The 13,667-nt window shown below is 44.9% G+C and overlaps 1 protein-coding gene across 2 annotated transcripts in view; it reads left to right on the plus strand.

Moving 5' to 3' along the window:
• Positions 1-12,358, plus strand: part of trappc3 (trafficking protein particle complex subunit 3) — a 12,452-nt gene extending 94 nt beyond the window's left edge. Inside the window, exons 1-6 of one of the 2 annotated variants that reach the window (XM_048230466.1) lie at positions 1-101; positions 1,446-1,588; positions 2,264-2,361; positions 6,226-6,325; positions 8,474-8,656; positions 11,306-12,358. The exon at positions 1-101 is cut by the window's left edge and continues 87 nt beyond it. In XM_048230466.1, coding sequence (XP_048086423.1) covers positions 2,360-2,361; positions 6,226-6,325; positions 8,474-8,656; positions 11,306-11,425 — 405 coding nt within the window. In that variant the 5' untranslated portion in view covers positions 1-101; positions 1,446-1,588; positions 2,264-2,359 and the 3' untranslated portion in view covers positions 11,426-12,358. The remainder of the gene's footprint in view (positions 102-1,445; positions 1,589-2,263; positions 2,362-6,225; positions 6,326-8,473; positions 8,657-11,305) is intronic. The other variant, XM_048230465.1, reaches the window with a different exon arrangement.
• Positions 12,359-13,667: the final 1,309 nt, after the last annotated feature.

Here is a 13,667-nt window from a genome sequence, read left to right on the forward strand (position 1 = left end):
CACGATAAACAAATTAATTAAACATTACCTGATATCAAAGACCTGTAACACTATACAGAATGTCTCGGCAGTCAAACAGAACCACCGACAGTAAGAAGATGGTAAGTTCTGCTTCCTGTCACACGATAGTCACGCATTGCTAACATCTGCTAGCCTGCACATAATTATTCGCTAATATTCAGTCATTTTTGCAAATCCTTATGTTTTTTTCTGCACGTTGCAAGTAAAGAACGGTCAACCTTTCAAGGTTTTTTCTGGTCGACTTTAGTGCTCGTGATTAATCAGTGAGTTATTAGTCTGGAGTGGCGTTTGATAGCTTGCTAGCACTAGGCGTTATGCAGAACGTCAAGTTACTTTGCGACTGTCATTTCGTTCAGTCAAAGATCCTTCATTAGTGACCGCTTCAACCCTCTGCGTTCAGTCATTCGCATAACGTTACAGCCAGCACTCAAAAGCGACAAATTCGGTCACAACTAACATCTTGCAAGAGATGATCACAACACACCCAATCACTTTTTAAATTCTCATGTTGATGTAATGGTCTGTTGCCTGTGTGGTCAGTGGTAGCCTATTCGTTGATTAATATTTACTAATTCGCCAAAGCACACCTGCAAACTTGTCACCTTTTGGCTACAGTCACCTTTTCTATGTTAACCAGGGTAGTTGGCGTGAATAGGGTTTTGTATGCTGTCACCTTTTTCACTACTGCAGAGTTTGCAGGTCTGCCAAAGGGTTTCGCTTCAACGTGCCAAGCAGCCTAACTGATATAATGCTGCTTGTTATAAGAAATACAGAAAATAAAGAAATAGCGAAAAGACTAAATCAGTAGAATACTTCAGATATGTGGTCTTCAGGCAGATTTACGGCATTTGTCAAACAGCCTAAAGGACGGTGCGACCTTTTACGTTCATCCATTACATTAAGAAAAGCAAAAACTACAAATGATGCGAAATCCACTGTATTACATTCGAGACTGATTTTCAGACCAAACCACAAGGTGGCGCTCGCACACTGTGGTCAGATTACCATACAGTCAACCAACATACCAGAGTATGTTATTGACATAGACAGTAAAAGATAGGTTATTGACTGTTGGGATTTCTTCTCTTACCAACGTCCTCTTTCATCACCAATCATATGAATTCTTACACTTGCAACTTCCTGTGAAAGTTTTGACTTAGATTATTTTCAATTATTAGCCTAGGTGTTAGGTAGTGGATGCATGATATGCGTTATTGGGCCGACATTAATTTTAACATACACGTTACATATTAGTTACATGTAATACACACACAATTAAGCACTTATCCTCCTACAGTTACTCCATTAGTTCTAGCTGTAAAACGTGACACAATTCTTTCAGAATTTCTCAATACTGCTTATCTGATACAGGCACACAATTTGTAATTGAAACTGTGCAATGTGAATGCATTTCTTTCTGTTAGTAAGAGCAAGACAGACAAGACTGAGTGAGGTATCGCCCCCTTCAGAGCTGGAGTAAAGTGCTTAAAGCAGGAACTCTACCTACTCATTGCCCGATGGGAGCAACGCTTGTTGAACTGTACCCTCTGCACTTCAAGTGATAAGTGTAAATTAATAATTCCATACAAAACCCAGTGATTGGCAGAGAGGGATTCTCTTTGTGAGTAGGCTACAGAGATCAGTATAAGTATAGTATACAAGTATATATACTCTTTTGATCCCGTGAGGGAAATTTGGTCTCTGCATTTATCCCAATCCGTGAATTAGTGAAACACACTCAGCACACAGTGAACACACAGTGAGGTGAAGCACACACTAATCCCGGCGTAGTGAGCTGCCTGCAACAACAGCGGCGCTCGGGGAGCAGTGAGGGGTTAGGTGCCTTGCTGAAGGCCTACTGGTCGGGGTTCGAACCAGCAACCCTCCGGTTACATGTCCGAAGCGCTAACCAGTAGGCCACGGCTGCCCCAAGATCAATGCTCAGCAGTAGACTCCTAAGGGCTGAGGTCGCTGAGGCTGTTTGGCCTAATTGATCCCACCAGGAAGACGGCTCAATCCAATACTACAAAAAACATTTCACATACAAAAGGCATAAAAAGCACTGCTGTCTAAATATATACCTTTAAAGAAATAAAATGCATTCTGGAAAGAGCAAATAGACAAGCGGCCTTAAAAACAACATTGTAAATGTGGTGGTCATTTGGTGGTTGATTTGAGAACCTGTGTAGAATTTGTGATCAATCATTTTAGTCAGTCAGTTAATGTGTGTGTGTGTGTGCAGAACTCCGAGCTGTTCACCCTCACCTACGGGGCTCTGGTCACCCAGCTGTGCAAGGACTATGAGAACGACGAGGAGGTCAACAAGCAGCTTGACAAGATGTAAGGCTCTGCTTACCACACACACTCCCTTCCACTCATTAGGACTGCATGCTTACCACACACACTCCCCCCCACTCATTATGACTGCATGCTTACCACACACACACTCCCTTCCACTCATTAGGACTGCATGCTTAACACACACCCCCTTCCACTCATTAGGACTGCGTGCTTACCACACACACTCCCTTCCACTCATTGGGACTGCATGATTTGGGGAAAATAGCTAATTGCAATTTTTTTACAGATATTATTGTAGTTGCGATTTGATATGTGATATACTTTTTAAAGGTCAAGCTTCAGTTCAGTTCAGTTCAGCTCAGTTCAGCTCAGCTCAGTTCAGTTCAGTTCAGTTCAGTTCAGTTCAGTTCAGTTCAGTTAGCCCAACTGACTGCAGCGCGCGCCCCAACGCCACAAACCATATTCTGTGGGCACGTGGCCCGTGTTCCTCTCTGGCCCGGGTCATTTCCTGTTCCCGCTCCATCTCTCTCTCCCACTCGCTCCTGTCACTCTCTTCACTGTCCTGTCAGATTAAAGGCATAAAAAAAGCCCCCCCCACAAAAAAAAGAAGTAAATAAATAATTAATTAAAAAACGATTAATTGTCCTACTCTGCCCTTATCTGTTCCCTGTCATCTCCAACAGCTACACTGAAGAACAAATGGCAAGATCTCCACTCACACAAGCCCAATTTCCCTGCTCAGCAAGTTAGGTGTGTGTGTAACTGTAGGCACATATGTTGTGTGTTTTTCACTGCATGCTCAAATGTATTGATTGATTTTTCATCTGAACTGATGGTTAGCAAAAACTACTCCTAAGATCCTAGTGCATTGTTTCCCAACCTCGGGTTCGCCTAAAATTCAAACGTGGTCGGCTGAGAAACTGGGTATCCTACAATTGACCAGTACATTACGTAAAAATATACATAAATTAAATAAGAAAATAGTAAAAAACCCATGATATCCAAGTTAAGTAATGGATCCTTCATTACAATCTAGCTAAGTAAAAATAAACTTAGACAGCCCGCATGAGATGTTTTATTGACAGAATTATGCTTGATCAATGTTTGAAACAAAGTAGCAAAACAACCAGGCGTGGGGGAAATCAAAGTACCGCTCTCGTCTGGATGTTACAGCAGAGATGAGTTGCGCTGTCCCTCACAACAAGTGAATGATTTAGGGGTCACTAACGTTTTGTGACCTCAAAATAGGGTCACCTGCCAAAGAAGGTTGGGAACCCCTATGTGAGTGTAATCGGATGATTGGCTCCCTCTCTCACTCTCCGCCTCAAGCTGCTGCATGATTATTTATCTGGCACAAAATGGCTTCCGTGTATCACCTAGACGGGTGCTATTTATTTGGCGATGGTTGTAGTGAGGCTGTCTTCTTCTCAGTAAAGCACTTTGGGTACCTCCAAAAGCGTTATATAAATTTAATATGTTGTAATATTGTTTAGCGTATCCTATAGCCTGTGTTTTCCCTGTCTCTTGAATAAAGAGTAAAGGTGAAGTAGGTCTGCGGATTGGCTGGCCCTGCTGTATGAAGTGTTGACTGTCCTAGTCTCCGCATACACACCTGTGTGAACAGGCTTTCAGAGGAAGTGACACGCAGTATAGGTCATTGGGAATGTGGAGATGGAATAATTGATTATGTGTGTGTGTGTGTGTGTACACATTGTGAAGGTGTGAGCAAGGGCGTGTGTGTGTGTGTGTGTGTTAGGAAGGCGTATGCTTAGTGAAAGTATGAGCGAGGGTGTGTGTGAAGAGAAAGAGAGAGAGGCAGTGTGTGTGTGTGTGTGTGTGTGTGTGTGTGTGTGTGTGTTTGCCCTTTGCACCCCCACCCTGTCTGTGTGAGTGGGCTGTGTATTAGCGGGGGAAGTGTAAAATGTGCCACTTCAGACTCTTTGAGTTGTCTTTCCAACACACCAAATAAATGAGGTGAATGTTTACACACACACACACACACACACACACATAGTCCTACAGTCCACTGACAAATTCTCCATCCGTCTCAAACCCTACAGAGGTCAAAAATAGACTCAGAGCTGCCGAGACATTCATTCTTCACTATGACGGCATACTTTTCCTAGCTGTAGCCTACTGTATGTGTTGGCCATTAGGCACAAAGGAAATTGAGGATAATCTAGTCTGACAGTCACCCTTAAAGTTGGGACCCATTTTAGAAGAGAACGTGAGGGGCAGCCGTGGACTACTGGTTAGCACTTCGGCCCTGTAACCGGAGGGTTGCCGGTTCGAACCCCGACCAGTAGGCACGGCTGAAGTGCCCTTGAGCAAGGCACCTAACCCCTCACTGCTCCCCCGTCTTGCCCGCTGTTGATGCAGGCAGCTCACTGCGCCGGGATTAGTGTGTGCTTCACCTCACTGTGTGTTCACTGTGTGCTGAGTGTGTTTCACTAATTCACGGATTGGGATAAATGCAGAGACCAAATTTCCCTCACGGGATTAAAAGAGTATATATACTTATACTTATACTTATACTTGAGACAATAGAAGTTAAAGTTGTCATTATAATACACTTTATAATACATTTACTCTGTACTGCACCCCAGGACACCTTTTGGAAATACAAAGTTCTTAACAAAGCCCACTTTAAATGACACCCCTATCAGTGGTACGTAATGAATAAGGTTTCCTTTTTTTTGTTAAGTATATTGTTTTGGCCTTTTTATGCCTTTAAAGGGACACCAGGCAACATTTTCGTGTTAATTAATCATCTTCGTAAGTCGGTATATGGTTAAATGACTCATTACGGTGCAAATATAGGAAGAATATCCCACTTGGAAGTTTGGTGTATCCTATCCGCCGACTGAAGCAGAATCAGTTTACAGCACAGAGGCAGGCTAGCGAAACGCTAGAGATTGTTTACGTGTGTATAATTGCAGAGCCGGCGAAGAAGCAGCGAAAACCCTTGACGGAAGACGCAAAGAAAAGAAATAGAGCTTCAGACCGAGCGAGGGGGAGTTTCGTAGAGAAAAAGCATCAGGCTTGCCTGGTGTCCCTTTAATGACAGGACAGTGGAGAATGACAGAAAGCAAGTAGGAGAGAGAGCCGGGGTGGGATCCGGAAAGGACCACAGGGCGGAAATCGAACCCGGGTCACCGGCGTACGGTGCAGGTGCCCCAGCCAGTCGCGCCACGGCCAGGCCCATGAATAAGGTTTTTGTGTTGAGAGGCATACAGGGAGCAAAGTGCAGCATGTAGATGGTGTCTGAGCCCTGAGCCATGGGCTTCGGGCGAGGCGTCTCAGTTTATCGAGTAAAATAGGTAGACAGAAAGCTGGTAATAAAAGTCCGATCATGGCAGGATGAATTCATTCCCTGATCATCCTGGTACACACACACACACACACACACACGCACACACACCTCGAACGGACAAGGTGAAGGCCTGAGAGCGAATCTCCCTGACGAGGGACGACTTTGAATTTGACTTTTAAAACCCTTAAATTAAAACCATTCTTAAATCCCACACAGCCAATCAAACAAAGGCCAGTAAAGTGATGTGATATCCATGTCTACATTTTTGGTGGAAACAAGACTTGTGGTCGAGTGGATGTTCTACCAGCAAACTTGAGAAGGTTGCTAGTTTCAGGGGAAAAATGATGTGCGAACGAGGGGTTAATTGCCATTAATGTCTACGGAAGATTTGTTTTCATCTGGTGAAACGCACTGTTTATTTTCCCCTCCCAGTGTTATTTCATTTGAATGTTTTTCAGTTGAAAGATGGAAGGAAGCGGTCTCGCGTGAAGGATCTGATAAACGTCCAAGCTGAGCCCTTAATGGTGCCTGTGGACGTCTGCCTAACCCTTCATGTGTGTGTGTGTGTGTGTGTTTCTGGTTCTGTTTAGGGGATACAACATTGGTGTGCGCCTCATCGAGGACTTCCTGGCTCGGTCCAGCGTGGGGAGGTGTCACGATTTCCGAGAAACAGCCGATGTCATCGCTAAGGTAAAGACTGGGCCCTCCGGCGCCTCTCCACACACACACACACACACACACAGCCAAACCTCAGCAGAGAGAGAGGGAGGGAGGGAGGGAGGGATGGAAAGAGAGAGCGAGCGAGAGAAAGAAAGAGTGTGACTGGAATTTGAACTTCAACCTGTGGTAGTCTGCATAGTTTCTCTGCTTTCATCGCCCCTCTCCTCTGGGTTGCACTCATTAGGGCGGGTGGGCAGAGGTGTGTGTGTGTGTGTGTGTGTGTGTGTGTGTGTGTGTGTGTGTGTGTGTGTGTGTGTGTGTGTGTGTGTGTGTGTGTGTGTGTGTGTGTGTGTGTGTGTGTGTGTGTGTGAGAGAGAGAGAGAGAGTGTGTATGTGTGCATGTACACCTGTGTGAGAGAGAGTGAGTGAGTGAGTGTGCATGTACACCTGTGTGTTCGATGGAGGGACCAGCTGGACAGGTGGGTGGGCAGCATGGGGAGTGCTGGAGCCGTAGTGGTGCTGCTGGTCTGGACCCATCTGGAAGCTGCTGGTCTGGACCCATCTGGAAGCTGCTGGTCTGGACCCATCTGGAAGCTGCTGGACTGGACTGGACTGGTGCCACTGTTCTCTGTGTGCTCAAAACACAACACTCAGAACCATGAGTTCACTCTCAAGGAATCTCTCTCTCTCTCTCTCTCTCTCTCTCTCTCTCTCCATCTCTCTTTCTTTCTCTCCATCCCCCCATCTCTCTCTCTTACCCCCCACCATCCTTTTCTCTCAATCTTTCTTCCTTCACTCTGAAGGAATCTCTCTCTCTCTCTGTGTGTGTGTGCTGTGTGTGTGTGTGTGTGTGTGTGTGTGTGCTGTGTGTGTGTGTGCTGTTTGTGTGTGTGTGCGAGACAGAGCAGGCCACATAGTCAGATGTTTATCTATCGTCGGTCTGTTTGCTCTGGGCCCGTGATCAGACTCCTCTGGGCCCCTCGATCGCAGGTCCACACAGCCAGCGTTGGGGTCAGGCGAGTATCAAACCCCCAAACGCCAGCGTTGGGGTCAGGCGAGTATCAAACCTCCAAACGCCGCGCCAATGGAGTCTCTCCGCGCCCAGGCTGCTTAATCCTGAGAAACGCTTGGAACCGATCAAACAAAAGGCTTCATTCAGATCGGAGATACTTTGTGTGCTTATTTGGCTTGATTACAGAGTCATATTTACAATAGCTTCATACCTAGGAAACAATAAAAGAGATCATTTTTGAATGGTTGCTGCTGCCCACAATTAAACTAGACCACAAGCCAAAGGACTTGGTTAACTGCAGTTCAGATTTCAGACAACCGTGTTTATAACTGCTTGATGGCTTTATTTTTCTTACAGCTTCAACTTCAAACAATAAACATTGTAACTGAAAGATATTCCATTTGACAGAATGACCTTTCATTGTAATTAAATGTTTGGTCATTGTAGTTGGAAGATGTTGCATTGTAACTGAAAGACCTTCCATTGTAACAAAATAACCTCCCATTATAACAAAATAACCTTCTATTATAACTGAACGATATCAGTAACCAAATGATTTTTGATTATAACAGGACTATCTCTCATTGTGGCTACAGGACTTTCCTCAGAAAGATAGTTCATTGTAACTGAAGCCTTGCTTACTGTAATTTGAGGTTTTTACATTATAATTGAATGATATGCCATTCTAACTGAACAACCTTCCATTAAGATAATGTTTTTTGCGATTTTTGTGATGTGATTTTATTGTAACTGAACTGACTCCAGTATGCATAGTGAGCCTCCGTACTGTGTTGTGTTGCGGTTGCAGGTAGCATTTAAGATGTACCTGTACGTTGCAGGTAGCATTTAAGATGTACCTGTATATTGCAGGTAGCATTTAAGATGTACCTGTATATTGTGTTGTGGTTGCAGGTACTGTAGCGTTTAAGATGTGCCTGTATATTGTGTTGTGGTTGCAGGTACTGTAGCGTTTAAGATGTACCTGTATGTTGCAGGTAGCATTTAAGATGTACCTGTATGTTGCAGGTAGCATTTAAGATGTACCTGTATGTTGCAGGTAGCGTTTAAGATGTACTTGTACGTTGCAGGTAGCATTTAAGATGTGCCTGTATATTGTGTTGTGGTTGCAGGTACTGTAGCGTTTAAGATGTACCTGTATGTTGCAGGTAGCGTTTAAGATGTACCTGGGCGTCACCCCTAGTGTGACCAACTGGAGTCCGGCGGGGGACGAGTTCTCCCTCATCCTGGAGAGCAACCCGCTGGTGGACTTTGTGGAACTCCCAGACAACCACAACAACCTTGTCTACTCCAACTTACTGTGCGGAGCACTGCGGGGAGCTCTGGAGATGGTGAGTTACTTTTGTGTGTGTGTGTGTGTGGGCGTGTCAGTCAGTCAGTGTCGCGTTGGTCCATTTAGGGGGCGACCCGAACTCGCCGAACTCCTGAGTTCCTGGTGCATGTTAACTTATGTGTCCTTTCTGCCCTGAATCAGTCAAGACAGCATATAGACTACCTGAAGTATTCATGACATTTTTTTAGTTAAACAAATGCAGCATACACACAGTTCTTGAGTCCAACAAACATTAAGCTGTATGGTAGTCTAGGAGGTGGGTTGTGTGGTAGTCTAGGAGGTGAGTTGGATGGCAGTCTAGGAGGTGGGTTGTAATGGGGATTATGAAATATGTTGGAAACTATAGCACTATTTTACTGGGTTATTTATTTTCAGGTCCTTGGTGTTTGTTTTTGTTTGTTATTGGGGCCCACATCATTAACTGGCTCCATACAGGCCACATTTATTTGTATTATTATTATTTATATGTTAGCTAATTATATTGAGATTAAATAAACTGTTAACTTCACTGGCTCTTTCTTCTTTGAGTGCCTGCCTGGACTGGTTCGCTAGGATTTTTGATAGCTATCAATTAATAGCCAGTTAAAAACAAGCTTCCCTAAGCATATTTTATTTAGATTTCTTATTTATTTATCCTGTATTTAACTAGGGTAGTCACACTGAGACAGAGGTCTCTTTTCCAAGTGAGCCCTGGCCAAAAAAGGCAGCACCTTGGATAAACATAGAACATAAAGCACAAAGCAAATACACACATGTGTAAGAGATAATGGACGACACAGCATTCGGTTCACAGAAAGAAATGCTCGTTCGAGGTGGTAAAACGCCCCCGACGCGCCAGTGCATTTCTTTCTGTGAACCGAACACTGTGGAGTCTATTATCTCGCTTATACCACTGTTGCCACTTGCGTTGTGTTCATTTGCGGTTATAATTTAAACGTTTTAATCATTAAAACTGTCTTGTTTGTAGCACTACTTCTTCCGCCACATATCAACTTATTTATCACCTTGCAATACAAACTGCCGTTACTAGTTCTAAATGGATGGTTGCTATGGCCAAAGGCCATTCGTTAGTTCCATCTCTCCCGTTGTCAAGTGGGCATATCCCAGGATTCTGATGAGCCTTAGCTTTGAAACATCACTATTTTACTTAGCCTACTGCCATGTCACTAGCTAAAAGCCACCTCCGTCATATGCTACAATGTTGCTATGTTCTGAACGTCTGTATTTTACAGGTCTGATGCAGCGTGACAGTTAATTTAAACTTCACAACGTTTAGTCATTTGTTTCGAATTCGGCGAATTAATATACGAGTGTGATATGGCCAAAAAACTGGAACTACTTCATAGGTGTGCAAATAACCTACGGGTGTTACATCATCTAAAGAACGCATGCCAATGGGAAATTCAACCAAACAGTGGTATAAAACTATCTAATACACATAAAGGCATAGACTCTCACTGAATCCCAGCCCACTCCATTAAAGGAATTATCCGGAGTAAAATGCACTTTAGATCAATTTACGGATGATTGGGAGTACATACGTTGAGTTGACTTCAAAATCATGTCATTCGGATGTGTTTTGAGAAAGTTCGATTTTACCGTTTTTAGTCAAAACTCGTTAGCCTGGAAGTGACCAGGGCAAGTCATTTCGCCGCTACAAAACGCTATTTTTATACCTCTTCTACAGTTCCAAACAACATTACACTTACGTGGTAGTAAGTAGAGGGTCCCTAAAGCCAAACCGAAGTATCCCGAGATCTTTATGTGGTCGGATAGAGAGTCCAGAATGAATTTCATCAAGCCAGTACCTTTCCGGAAATGTTGCTGCTGCAGCTGGCATCTTTAGGGGAAAGTCCGTAGGAGTCGATTGCCTCGATTAATTCCTTTAAATTGGGTCTGACTTATGTTTTAGGCTGCCTTTAGCTTGGCTACTTGTTTGAATTTAGTCTATTTCTCTATGCAAAGGCTGACTGACTTTTGTTAGCTTTGAATTTAATTGAATCAAAGTCGTGATGTTATTGAAGAAGAACATTTTTAGTACAGAAAGCACAACAAACCCTATTTCAAATTCTTCTGTCCCAAACTTGCCCTGCATTGTTCATCTCCAGTCTCCACTCACACAACCTGAAACAGTTGTGGCAAGAAGCAGCCAGTGATGTTTTAGAAAATATTAATACTTTGATTTAAGCCTTTAGGTGATATTTGACTGTTTATGTTTCAGTTCCATTCACTGACTCACCCGTAAATGACCCAAATATAATTTAAAATATTCTTCTTCGATTCACGCTTATTTTGTATCAGCCCCGGTACCACTGGTGTGTGTGTGTCTGTCTGTCTCTCTCTCTGTCTCTGTCTCTGTGTGTGTGTGTGTGTGTGTGTGTTTCACTTAAGATGTTTTGCATTTTATAACCACTGTTGAGGAGGCCAAAAACCCCCCCAAAAAAACGACCAAGCAGGACAGAAAGTTGCTAAATCATTGCAGAGCTCGGTCCAGCAGAACCGCTGCTGGGAGCAAGAACTTGGAGAGTGATGAGACAAAGACATGAACCACATCATCTGTTGAGCGAGCGTCTCTGTGGCAACCAAACATGTGACCTCACACTGAGCACGCTCTGTTTCTGTGTCCCCCGGTCCCCGTCTTCGGCAGGTCCAGATGGCAGTGGACGTCCGGTTCGCCCAGGACACCCTGAGGGGGGACAGTGTGACGGAGATCCGCATGAAGTTCATCAAGAGGATCGAGGAGAACCTGCCAGCCGGCGACGAGTGATGCATCCTGGGGAATGAAGTCATTCCTGGGCTGCCCCTCCCCACTCACTGTGGAGGTTGACACCACAGGGCCCAGGTACAAAAACTACAGACTGTACAAATCTCCCAGGAGAGAAGCCCAGTGACCAGCATTGCTCGGACTTCGGGTCTCCACTCTTATTTATTATTAGCTAAAGAATGCCCTGAACAGTTGGCTTACACACTATCTCACACCAAAGGCAGAGCTTTTAAAAAAAAAAAAAAAAAAATACTTAAGACTTCAAACTGATAGAAGTCTCCTCTGATCACTTGTCAAACAACCAGCTTGGGGCAGAGGTCCACTGTTTTCTACGTGGCCCTGAGCTGATTCCTTCTGAAAAGTGTGTGTCTGCTTTTGGTTGTGTGTTTTTGTGTGTGTTCCTGACCCCTCCGTGTACAAGAGGGGCCCAGGAAACATTGCTTTGTTTTGTTTTGAAATTGTCCATGGACATGTCCGTCACAATAAATGCCCAGTTGAACTCGTCTGAATAGTCTTGAGTGTTCTATAGACCGTAAAAGGGGACCTTAGATCAAACATATGCCACCGCACCTACGAGGACATGTCCTGTTTGTGTGTCTTTTTAATCAGTGATATATGCTTTAACTTAACATGGTTAAAGTAAAGTAGTAAATCAGTTTGTTTTCCAAGAGGTAGAATGGCCTTGCCTCGTTACTTGGCCAATCAGGTTTGAGGAGGGTCTTTGTGAAAACAGTGAAGGCCACAGAGATGTGAAAGCCGCCCCCTGTGCCTGCTCCTGCTCTTGTTTATTTACCTGCTGTTTGTTTTTGTTTACTAGTGGGTCTCGCATCATTAACTGGCCCCAGGCAGGCCACATTTCTTTCACATTTTTTTTTTATTATTATTTTATTTATATGTTAGCAAATTATATTGAGATTAAACAAACTGTTAACTTCACTGTCTCCTTTCTTTCTTTTTTTCTTTGAGTGGTTGGGCTTGGTTGGCTATTGGCATGTACCAATAACAGGTTGTTATCGGCGATCTTAAATCAGCAGTGGGAGAGAGGCTCTTTCTCCCCTGGAACAGAACTCTGCTCAGGAAGCCTGGTGCCTGTTGAGAAACACACATGTGTTGACGCTGAGAGACAGGGTGTGTTTGCTGGGAAACGCACACATGTTGATGCTGAGAGACTGTGTGTGTGTGTGTGTGTGTGTGTGTGTGTGTGTGGTGTGCAGGTGTGGAAGTGACCGGCTCATGGAGAATGGAACTTTGTGTGTGTGTGTAAGGTCTGGGGTAGGTCACCCCACACGTACATAATAAAGTGGCACAGTGAACGTCCACTGTACGCCCCCCACCGCCTACACACACACACACACACCCCAACCAACCACTCCGAACCTGTCATGTACACGCACGGCATTGTGGGTCTGGACCAGATGGCAGGAACAGGGGCCCAATTCTTGGCCCTCACCTGCTGCTCTACTTAAGGAACATGGAGGCAATCAGAGGCTGTGGCGGGCAGAGCAGCATGGACTAGGGATCGAACTGGCAATGGGATGCTGGCATTACCAGGGCGACAGCGGACAGGGCAGAACTAGAGATCGAACTGGCAATGGGATCCTGGCGTTACCAGGGCGACAGCGGACAGGGCAGAACTAGAGATCGAACTGGCAATGAGATGCTGGCATTACCAGGGCAACAGCGGACAGGGCCGAGTGAGTGTGTGTGTGTGTGTGTGTGTGTGGGGCTGTTGTTGGCAGCTGGATTGGTCTAGAGGACTGAAGCTCTGGAACATCTACCAGCCGCTGTCCAGATAGACGGTCAAATTGACCAGCGGGCACTTAATAGTAGCTCATTATTTCCATTACAGCCTCTTTCATATTCGACCTTCTCTTGGCCGGTGGCTGCTGCTAATTTCTGCCCGTGCCGGATAGTGGTGTGTGGCCTTCAGCATAGCAGCTGGGTTTGGGGTCCGGTCGGACGTGAGTAGCCTGAGTGGGTGGTGGGGAGAGGACAGGGGTGCAGTGTGTGTGTGTGGGGTGTGTGTGGTGTGTGTGTTCGCCGGCCCAGGCCACAGGCATGACAGTTCAAATTTGGGTTTGAACTGGCCGGGTTCTATGGGTTGGGTGGGGGGGCAGTCTGGTTAAATTCATTTGGACTCAATTTAGGGCTGCTCTGTCCAAAATGTATGGGGTGGGGTAATAGGCAGCTCATTCAAACTGTGGGTTGAAGTGGGGCGATTAGGGCGGGTTAGGCTGCCACGGAG

Source organism: Alosa alosa, chromosome 20 (assembly GCF_017589495.1).
Source record: "Alosa alosa isolate M-15738 ecotype Scorff River chromosome 20, AALO_Geno_1.1, whole genome shotgun sequence".
NCBI lineage: Eukaryota > Metazoa > Chordata > Actinopteri > Clupeiformes > Clupeidae > Alosa > Alosa alosa.